At 34.1% G+C, this 11590-nt stretch overlaps 2 protein-coding genes across 3 annotated transcripts; one reads left to right on the top strand and one right to left on the bottom strand.

Annotated features, from left to right (window-relative positions):
- Positions 1–280: 280 nt before the first annotated feature.
- Positions 281–3798, top strand: LOC106405546 (glycerol-3-phosphate 2-O-acyltransferase 6-like). Its single transcript, XM_013846066.3, has 2 exons — positions 281–1098; positions 2650–3798. The coding sequence occupies exons 1-2, from the start codon at positions 463–465 to the stop codon at positions 3517–3519; spliced, it is 1506 nt and encodes a 501-aa protein (XP_013701520.1). The 5' UTR covers positions 281–462; the 3' UTR covers positions 3520–3798.
- Positions 3799–8603: 4805 nt separating this feature from the next.
- On the bottom strand, positions 8604–11070 carry LOC106403045 (transcription factor DIVARICATA). 2 transcript variants are annotated; one of them, XM_022701464.2, is made up of 3 exons: positions 10884–11069; positions 10078–10597; positions 8604–9253 (listed from the first exon to the last, which is right to left on the bottom strand). In XM_022701464.2, the coding sequence occupies exons 2-3, from the start codon at positions 10518–10520 to the stop codon at positions 8800–8802; spliced, it is 897 nt and encodes a 298-aa protein (XP_022557185.1). In that variant the 5' UTR covers positions 10521–10597; positions 10884–11069; the 3' UTR covers positions 8604–8799. The 2 variants fall into 2 exon arrangements, with proteins under 2 accessions (XP_022557185.1, XP_013699341.1); XM_013843887.3 differs by having other exon boundaries at positions 10078–11070.
- Between the last annotated feature and the right edge of the window lie 520 nt (positions 11071–11590).

Genomic DNA, 11590 nt, shown 5'->3' with positions numbered 1-11590 from the left:
ATAAAAAATTCTCCATAGTTGTTTTGATAATCAATAGATTGGTTTCGGTCTTCACCAACTTTAACTCTCATTCTATTTCACACGTCTCAAACCACTCATTCTTCGCAATTAACTATCTTCCCTAATTAATCAAAAATTGATATCCACATTTTGGCTATTATTTTATTCAAATCACTTCCTTGCGTATTCGGAAGATCGACTAATTAATTTATGTAACGGCAGTAGTCATACTGATATTGTTATCTATTATACACAGTCTGTTCTTTTTCTTTCTCTAACCGTTGAAAAATCAAAAGCATATATTTCTTTGGTATACTAATATCAACCACCTCAACAACAAAATCATGCCCATTCTCTTTCGCTTCTCACTATATAAACAACACTCCTAAAAAGTATTCACCAATCCATACTCATTCTCACCTTCCAAATTTCCCACCTCTCTCTCTCTTCTCTTCTTGTCTGATGGGGGCTCAGGAGAAGCGGCGTCGTTTCCAGCCAATAACAAGCTATGAGATTAAGGACCGGTCGAACCAAACCGTGACTGCTGATCTCGATGGGACGTTACTAATCTCTCGTAGCGCATTTCCTTACTATTTCCTCGTGGCCCTCGAAGCAGGGAGCTTGCTCCGCGCTTTGATCCTACTTGCGTCCGTACCATTCGTCTACCTCACGTACCTCTCCGTCTCCGAGACACTAGCCATCAACATTTTCATCTTTATCACCTTCGCTGGTCTCAAGATCCGAGACGTTGAGCTCGTGGTCCGTTCCGTCCTACCGAGGTTTTACGCGGAGGACGTGAGACCTGACGCGTGGAGTATCTTCAACACCTTCGGGAAGCGGTATATAGTAACAGCTAGTCCACGGGTCATGGTTGAGCCGTTCGTGAAGACATACCTAGGAGTCAATAAAGTTCTTGGAACGGAACTCGAAGTCTCCAAATCGGGTCGTGCAACCGGTTTTGTTAGAAGACCAGGTGTTCTCGTTGGTCAACACAAACGCGACGCCATTTTGAGAGAGTTCGGTGGCGTTGCGTCCGGTTTACCTGATTTGGGGCTTGGCGATAGTAAGACGGACCACGATTTCATGTCAATTTGCAAGGTTATTTCCGTCACCTATCTTCCTCTTTTTTGTATGATATGTTATTTTCGTATCTTTTTATTACTGATGTCTAACTCAATAAATACGTTATTCACGACATTATGAGTATATAATTACTCCATCAGTTATTAAACATAAGATGTTTTAAAGAATTTTGATGTTCTAATATATAAGATGTTTTTTATTTTTCTAGGTAATTTTTTATTTATTAAAAACTGTGTAACCAATTAGAGCATCATTATCCCATTTAGGGTTTCTTAATTTTTTTTTTTTATTTTTTCGAATTTAGAAAAAAAAAATTAAAAACGAACCAATCGCGGACCGCCACGTGTCAGTGGGGCCCGCGAACAGTGTAAAAAACCCTTAAGGACCGACTACTATTTGGTAGTTTTGGTAACCGGTTTCTTAAAAAAAAAAGGGTCCTACGCGGGACCCACACGCTAAGAACCCCTCTAGTATTCTCTTATATTTGATAATCTATTTTGTAATTGGATGAATAACATTAATTTATGATTTTAATGATACTTTCTAGACAAAAAATGATTTTTTTTATATTCGTGTTTTTACCTAAACATCTTATATTTAGGAACGGAGAGAGTATATGTCAATGAAATTTGGACGTAGGTGCAGCTTTTTCGGTTGAGTAGTTATTGTGTTGTCCTATGGTGTTCACTGTTTAGTGTGTACAGCCCTTCTTAGAGCATCAGCATCGCAGAAACCCAGTTCCGTTTCTTAAATTTTTTTTTTTTTGTTTTATCTGTTTTTTTTTTTTAAAAGAACCAATCACGGGCCGCCACGTGTTATGGAGCCCGTAAAACAGTGGAAAAAACCCATAACAAAATCTCTTATTTAGCGACAGGAAACTACCTTTCTTCTCATTTTGTAGGACCAATCCCATCTTTTCCTCTAAAAATCCTCCTAAATACTCCGATAAAGATGATCTTATTCATTTTGGCCAATCATATAATTTTTTTATAATGTCTAGTTGCACTAAATGAGGATAAAATTAGGTAAATAATTAAAGAAACTTTTGTTCTTTTATAATTCTTTTAAAGAAACTAAAGTCATTTTACGTGCTTAAACTTTCTTAGACCTTACGTATCTACCCAATAGACTATTTTAGAATTTTGTTTTAGACTTTACGAGTGAATTCTTAAACTCTGTGATAGAATCAGTAACTTTTAGGTTCTTTCATACACGAACCACTGTTTTTTTTTTGTCATGTAAAAGCCATGATCATATTTGTTTTGTTCTTCTTCACTCTCATCTCGTAAACTGCTAAATAATTAAGTCAAAAATATAATTTGGTCAAAAAAAATTATCCTAGGTAATTATATAAATTACTTACACATGTAAGATGTATTACATGCATGTTTTTTCTAATCACTAATAATTTTGATAGTACATATGTCTCTCTCATGAGTACTATGGTATCGCATTATATAATTCGACCCCAAAAAAATCAAAAGTGCATGCTACCAGACAATTACGTACAAATCACAAGTACTTTTCAGCTTCAGTTAATATAACAATTTTTTTAATTGACTGCAGGAGGGTTACATGGTGCCACGTACAAAATGCGAACCATTACCAAGAAATAAACTCTTAAACCCTATAATATTCCACGAGGGCAGATTAGTCCAACGACCAACTCCGTTAGTTGCATTGTTAACTCTCCTCTGGCTTCCCGTCGGTTTTCTAGTCTCTCTCATCCGCGTCTACACGAATATTCCGTTACCGGAACGCATCGCCCGTTACAACTACAAGCTCACAGGGATCAAACTAGTCGTCAACGGCAACCCTCCTCCGCCACCTAAACCCGGCCAACCAGGCCACCTCTTGGTCTGCAACCACCGGACCGTCCTCGACCCCGTGGTGACAGCTGTCGCGCTCGGTCGGAAAATTAGCTGCGTCACGTACAGTATCAGCAAATTCTCTGAGCTAATCTCTCCAATAAAAGCCGTTGCGTTGACTCGTCAGCGCGAGAAAGACGCAGCGAACATCAAGCGTCTCTTAGAGGAAGGTGATCTCGTGATATGTCCGGAGGGAACCACTTGCCGTGAGCCTTTCCTTCTCCGGTTTAGTGCACTCTTTGCCGAGCTTACGGATAGGATCGTTCCCGTGGCGATTAATACGAAACAAAGCGTGTTTAATGGTACAACCACACGTGGCTACAAGTTTCTTGATCCTTACTTCGCGTTCATGAACCCGGTTCCGACGTTCGAGATCACGTTCCTTAAACAGCTTCCGGCTGAGCTGACGTGTAAAGGAGGCAAGTCGCCGATAGAGGTGGCGAATTACATACAGAGGGTTTTAGCAGGAACCTTAGGGTTTGAGTGCACCAACTTCACAAGAAAGGATAAGTACGCAATGCTAGCTGGTACCGACGGTAGGGTTCCGGTGAAGAAGGAGAAGATATGATTATATTTGATTGGAGGAAAGAGATGATGAAGAAATAATACAAATATTTAAATCTTTTTTTTTTCATTTAGCAAGAATTGGTAAGTTTGTTAATTTATTTGTCTTCTATGCTTCGATAATTGTTTCTTTGCAAGTTTTTTCGTGATATTTTCAAGTTTTACTTTTAGTATAATAACGATTTAAGAAAGAAAACCTTGGTGTGATCATTTGCTTGATTGTATATAATATTGTCTTTTTAATCGAATGTAAATTAATTCTGACCCAAAAATCTGTTTTACATTAAGCTCATCTTAAGCATGTTATACAAATATTTGTCAATAGTGTAAACAGGTTATAAAACATATAATGGACACATATTTTCTAATATGACGGTATGTGACATTTCGTACATCTAACAATAATATATGATTATAACCACTACAAAGATCCAACGTACTGTCATAACCACTGAAGATCAAATGTACTTCTGAATGTCATAAGTCATATATTCTATTAAAACATTAAGACTATCTATATAAGTGTGGTCCAACTATTTTAATACAATTATTAAAACTTCTTATTAATCATTTAAGAAAAATATTATAAAAAAACACAAATATGGCTAAAAAGCACAAATCTAAAAATTAAATTTCTAAAAAAAGTGTAAAACAAAAAATATATCCGCTCTTAAAGTTAATATTCCCTCTATTTTTTTATTGTAAGTAGTTTAAGTAAAACTTATTTGTTTCAAAATATAAGTAGTTTTCATAATTTTAAGTAATTTTTATTTGTGTTGGGTATAGTGTGACCAATCAAATAATATATACTTATTTATGATTGATTTAACTACACCTAATTTATATATCAAATGCTAATTTTGGAAAAATTAATAATTTTTTTAATATTTATACATTAATCTAAAACTACCTACATAAAAAAAAACAGATGGGGTATTAAATTTGCATTTATTTTATGTATAGTAGCTGATGTACCTGATCATCATCATGTCAGGAATATACAAGTATACAACCATGAGTGAATTCACAAATTGATCTACAGACTACAGTATAAACCGATCAAACAATTGTGTAAGACATAAAAATTCATCTGTCCCACACAAAAAGATTTGTTTTGACAGGTAAGAAAGTTATTGCACCACATGCAGAAACACGGTGAAAAGTCTCGTTTAAACGTCCGAAAAGTGTTTCTCCATTTTTATTTTATTCGGAAGTTAAACAACTTAAGACCAGGATACATGTTGAAGAAATGTAAAATGAAAAGATGGAATTTGACAGTTGTGTTGTACGCTGTACCAGTCATGACTTTTGACTATAACTTTTTGTGCATGGAGCTCTGTGTGCTGGTGACGTAGAGTTGTGCCAACTATAGAAAACCAGTCCAACTAGAAATATAAAATTCAAGATTATGGTCATAACTAATGTTGTAGAAATCCCTTCTTTAAGTCAAAACTGTGATTCATATTTTAACGCTGACCCAAAACTTTATGCCAAATCACAAAATCAAAAGAAATTGTTACAATAAAAAAGAATGTTATTATAGCTAGTACTTTATTGAAACACTCACTTGGATGATTATTTGATAATTGCCAGATACAGAAGAGTAACAACATAACTCAATTATACAGTTTTGTCCGTTTTCTAACTTTAGCTTCTTTTTGATGTTAGATTTAAATCAAGCCTAAATTGACACACTCCTGTCGTGTGTACAATGAATTTCCGTTGTTTTTAGTATTTGGTTGACTGATAATCTATGTAGTCTACCAAGAAAACACATCAATGTAAATGACCGATCTAGTTAGGTGGATCATTAGTACGATATTTAGGTCTTATCATATGTCCGTCCAAGAACATCTATTTAATCACGGGTTTATATTAGATACTAGCCCTGTTCAGAAATTCGCTAGGCGCTACGCGTGCGCTCGGGTTGGGCCTAGCGATTTATGAAAAAATCGGAGATTAATCGAGGATTAATCGGGAATTAGTTTTAGGGCATTTATATAAACATGAGAGTTAAATATAAAACATGTCTATATAACCCGAAGATTATTCATGGTCTAGTGGGTAGATCGGTTTTGTAAGTCCCAATTAACCCGGGTTCGAACAGCTGTTGGGCCTTTTTTTGTTTTTTTTTTTCAGTGCTAGGTTAAATGAATGGGAAAAGACTAAAATAACCCCATCTTCAACCTAAGAGCTCTGCGATTTTTTGCTGCCGTTTTCATTTTTTTCCTTTCGATTTATAGCTTTTTCTTGTTAATATTGTGGATTGTAACACAAATTGACCAGATCTATAGCCTAACATGTGATTTCGAACAACAAATCTACAAAACAAAGGGATTTTCTATTTTTTTCGATGGACAACCGAATTAGAGCAAAACGCCACGGTGTGTCACCGTTTCACGCGTTTCCGGCGAGTATACGGCCGCCTAAGACGCGTTTTCGAACAAGGGATACTAGCAACATATTATACGATTGAGTTGCTACATCTTATAAATAGAATAATGAAAAGATAATCAAAGACAATGTCCAGTGTTGGGTCTACTATTGTCGTCTGATTATGACTCGGCCATTAATATTCGTCACAAGGGTATCTACTTAGGCAGCGTCTTAAATATTTGAACAATCATTGGTCTCGGTGACAACCTCTCCCTTCTGCGAATATTTATTTACCCAAATTACCTTTTTATTTGTAAGTTTCAACTCAATCGGTTCCAATTAGTTTGCGATCTGGACTTTCAATTATTACCTTCCGATCTTATGGAGCAATCGTAGATTGAATTGGGTGGGGGCCGATCTTATTCCTCCTATATCGGGGGGGGGGGTGGGGGGGGGGGTGGGGGCTGGGGTCCACTTGGACCACTCGAACCATAGTTGCTTAATTTTATTGGAAATTTTGACAATATAGAGATAAAGAGCTAGGATTCTAAGATTGGGTTACTCTGGGCTCGAAGGCCCATTAAGTGATCCACAAGACAGAAATCATACCCGAGTGAAAAATGACCGATAAGTAATTCATTTTGATGTACATGTGTATCCAAGATTTAATTTGTCTATATGATAATCCCCATGAGCTATAGATGAGGTGATTATGTTGTGTGGCTTTGAGAAAAGCAAACGGCATGGTATATGTTGCTCAAAGTTGTCTAAACGACATGATATATGAATAGTTGACAAGTAATTTCTCTATTTTTTTCTATCTTCTTGATACAAAGAAATACAGTATAGGCAACTAAACTAATCTTCTTGGTTCACATATAAAATTTAAGATTTAACATTAAAGTTAACCCATAAAACCTCTGGTGATTTTTAAGAACAAAACAAAGTGCGTTATGACTTAACATGTGGAAAAGAAAAACAAATCTAATATTGTGGAAGTGAGATTTACGAGAATTATTAGGTCATCTCCAACAAAACATCAAATTTGGTGTAATTTCATCTCTAACAAGATATCAAAATTGACACCATCACACAAGATCTTTAAAATCATATTTTAATAAGTTTTATTTAATAATATAATGTAATTACTATCAAATTTTAAGCATAACTACATTGTATTATTTGTATTTTATATTTATTTTCACATAGTTATAAAATTAATTTTTTTTATTTTTTCTCAAAATAAATTATTATATGACTATTATCATTTATCACTTACAAATAATAAAATATAAATAATAATTTTGATGTGATAAAAGAGTTATTTATCGGTTACAAATAATAAAAATTTAAAAAATTTAAAATTCAAATATCAAATAATATCTAATATTAGTTTGGTTAAAATTTGGTATCATTGTTGGAAATGACAAAAAAAAAAATTGATATCAAAACACCAAATTTGATGTAATTTCAACACCAAATTTAGTGTAATTGTCGGAGATACTCTTAGGAATCAACCGTCGACCTTCAAAGTCAAATTTGCAATCATGTGGAGATACTTATGTATTACTCTCACAATTGCATCAAAATGGAAATACACCAAACATCAATTTAAAGAACAAATTCACCAACTTTTTTTAAAAAAATGATAATATTAAAAAGGATTTAAAGGCATCTATACTTTTATTTGTTATGCATTAGGTTTTTAATATCGATATATTCGTCTTGGAATATACACAATATTGTTACTTTGTTGCTATAATTTTCACATAGGGACATACAATAATCTATAAAATATAAATCAGTTCACTTATTATTAGTTAATTTGAGTTTTTTTTTTGTCAAAGTTAATTTGAGTTAAAAGTCTAATAGTTTTGACATAGTATCAGATTTCAGTTCGAAACATATATGATTGATCTCGTTTCGAAAAAAACATATATGATTGATCTAAATATAAATTATCGCAAAAGTATTCTTCTTTATCAATAGCAAAATTATTATTTCTATCAAAATACATGTGTTATAAATCTAAAATCAGATTCTGAAGACATGAATTAATCCATTCTACTACCAATTTACTTATAAGTCAGGAAGTTTATGATTATTCACATGAAGCCTGAAGATAAAAGCTACTAAAAAATTGGCAACTTGATATAATGGCATGGAACAAAAACATATCAATCATTATGGCTTTTTGTTTGTGGTCTTTCTTTAGGCTCGCCATAGATTCTCATTATACTGTCACATTCGAACTTCAGAAAGTCATATTGAATAAAATATTTGGGAAAGTAGAGTAATTATAAACTAATAGAGAGCTATGTTTCGATTACAGATTTATCACCACAACAAGTTGTGATATATCTTAGATTACAAAATGGAAAACCTCAATTTACATAATATTTTTTTTAGCTTCGTATTCATAAATATATAATTCACTTTAAACTAGGACACCTCATTTAAGACTTTTTGGCATCAGCTGATTTATTCATTTTTACATTTAAATTGTACAAATTAGATTATAAAGAGAAAACGGGAATGTTGCAAAATATCTAACAAAGAGCAACAGTAATAATTAGTAGTATTTGGTAATTGAAAATTCATCAATAAGGAAAAAAAATTGTAATAAAAGCCTACATGACTCAACATAAAGTATAACAACTAATTTGAGCTCAAAAGAGTTTCAAATCACACAAACATAACAACAAACTTAAATACTCGGCAATTAAAATAATTAATTTGCTGAAAACTCATTAAAATTAACCACAAAAACACAGGATAAAACAAATAAATATCTCTTAAAAAGTAGCAGCTATTTTCTCTTTTTGTATATGCAAGCGAATAAATAAAAACAAAAGAGTACATTTTATTAAATAATTAACAACTCGTAATTCCAGATCTTCATCTTGTGCTACATTTGGAGATATGCATTATACAATTCGAACTGCGATGCGTTTAGGAAACTCTGTTCCTGCAGTTTTGTTATGTACGGCGTTGACGACATTCCAAGTAGCGTTTCTTGAAACGCGTTTTGATTGTAAAACGTACCCGCTGTTTCGTCGTATACAGTTTGACCTTCCGACTGACCCGACCCCTCCCGCTGGCTTCCTCCTAGTGACGGTGGTGAGCATGGAGCGTTTGTGGTTGCGGTATCAGCCGCTGCGGCATCAAGAGAATCATGGATGTTGACGGTGGTGATATCATGGATGCTTGATCGGCGTTTGTCTTTACCGCCGTTGACTTGCCTTATGAAATACTTTTGAGCGTGACTCGCGACTTGCGTAGGCGTCCGTGTGGTCACGAAGTTGCGAGCTATGTTTCTCCAGTCGCCTTTTCCATATTTTTTCAGACCCATCAGAAACTGTCTGCACATTCATCAAACCGTACGGAAATCAAACTAATTAGATACCAATCATCAATGTCATACAAGAAATAAATTTTGTTTTCTGTCAAAAGTACATTCTACCATAAATAGTTTGAAATCGCGACAAGACTAATACTAACTAATTATATTATGTCCTGGTTAAAGAAATAATAAAAAATTACTTGCCTTGTTTTATACCAAAGTTTCATGTGCTATTATCTCCATGCCTAATGACCAGCGTGCATGTCAAATAATTAACCGCACCAAGACCCAATCAAATGCATACAAGAAAGAAGCAAATGACCGATGGGGTTTTATAAACTCGCTACATCAGAGAAAAAACAAAATATATTCTCTTTAAAAAAGAAGAATAATTTTGATTTTATAAAGAAATACATGCATCTACTACGTTATAGTGGATGTGTGTTTAAGAGCATCTTTGACAGCATCCCAATTCTTTGTTCTATTTGAAATACAACTTTCTCCAGTTTTACTTATTACTTCGTTTTCACTTTAAAATAGAGTATTATTAGAATATTAAGCTGTATTTTGAAAAAGAAAAGATTAATACATTGGAGATGTTGTAAGTTGTAACCCATACGTACCTAACATAGAGAAGCATTGAAAATGCAATTTGATTTGGTGGGCGACTGTATTGTCTTGATTAACTATGGAATATATGTATTTATACGATCAGATATACGTATACGTATACATAAATATGTTTTCAAGATTAAGACGTACGTATATTTTTTTTTCTAAAGAAAGTGTCCAACTCTAGAGAAGAAAGCATTGACGTATAGAAAAGGAAAGTAGGTTTGTTACCTGTGTTCTTCTTCTGTCCATGGAACACCTTTCTTCCTTTCATGTTCCGCTGCTCTCGCGGCGGATCCTCTCTTTCCTCCCACGGCGGCGAAATAATATCCGTTCATGTTAAACCCATTGTTTCCAGCATCGTATCCTCCCCAATCGAGCGTGAATGAATCAGAGGCGTAGCCAGGGATCGGGATAAGACCAGCTTCGATGTCGCTGACGTCTTCCTCAAGCTCTCTGTACTGTTTGATCACATCTCCGACTGTCTTGCCGGGGAGCATAGCTGCGACTTTGAACCATCTGTCGGAAGTGTCTTTGTCGTAAAAGGCTAAAGCGTTTTCGAACTTCTTGTTTTCTTCAGCTGTCCATTTGGTTTCTCTGTTCTCTTGGAACAACCAGTTTGATGATGTCTCTAAGTATGTTGCTGGTGACATGACTTCGGTTCCTCTGTTCATCTTCTAGTCTTTCGATCTTGTGCCTCTGAGCCTCGCTTTAATAACTCAAAGAGAGAGAGAAAGATTGGGACTTTAATCTATCAAAATGGCATCAAGAGAGATGATAAGCATCAAAGGTATGAGAATCTTAAGGACAAGAAGAAGAAAAAGATTCCATATGTTTGAGCTTTGTTGTCTGAACGATAAAACCCTTTTACCAAACCAGTTTTCTTATTGCTAGATCCGAATCCACAGAAAGATTAAAAGGACATTCGGAGGAACAAAAGTTACAAAACAGAGGAGGCCCATGAAGGAAGGAAAAGCAAAGGATCTTGAATTTATAAACTGACAAAAGAAAAGTGATGAGGTTAGAACAAATCTCACATGAGAGCAATGGAGAGAAACTCAGGTGGGTTCAGAAACTTGAAGCTGATAAAGTGAACAAAACCCAACCTTCTTCTTTCTCCCAATCTCTCAAGTTGAAAAGGGAAGAGAGAGAGAGAAAGAGAGAGATAAAGATGTATATGAAACAGGAATGATCTGAGAGTGAGAGGTGAGTTAAAAAGCTGTTGAGCTGTGATTGTCTGTCTATGAGTATATATTAGTGTCAAGATCTACGAGTTTTTTTTAACTTTTTATTTTTGTATTTCTTGATCACGTTAAGCTAGCTACTAATTAGGCTTCCCTTCGAAAATACTACTACTAAACGTTCTTGAGATAAATAAATAAAATTTACACACATTGAAAAATATTATAATTAGTAATTTTCAGTGATATGACAACTTTGTTACTATATTTCAAAATTATTTTAACTAAACTCCAATGTAATAGGATAAATTTAATGGTATATATCTAAACATGCGTGTAACGAATGATAATTTTCATAATTGTATATTTCATATAAGAATTATAAGAGTGCAATAAAACATATATCAAGTCAGCCCAAATAGAAACGGAATCAACACATGCTTAGTGTAACATATTTCTATAAGATAGTAACATTTCTTTAATTTTATTAGGTAAGTATTCCACATCAACATAGTACAATAAGCCATAGTATAATTAGATTGAAATTAAAAAGGTTTTATTTC

Source organism: Brassica napus, chromosome C4 (assembly GCF_020379485.1).
Source record: "Brassica napus cultivar Da-Ae chromosome C4, Da-Ae, whole genome shotgun sequence".
NCBI lineage: Eukaryota > Viridiplantae > Streptophyta > Magnoliopsida > Brassicales > Brassicaceae > Brassica > Brassica napus.
This window is presented reverse-complemented; position numbering and strand designations above follow the sequence as displayed.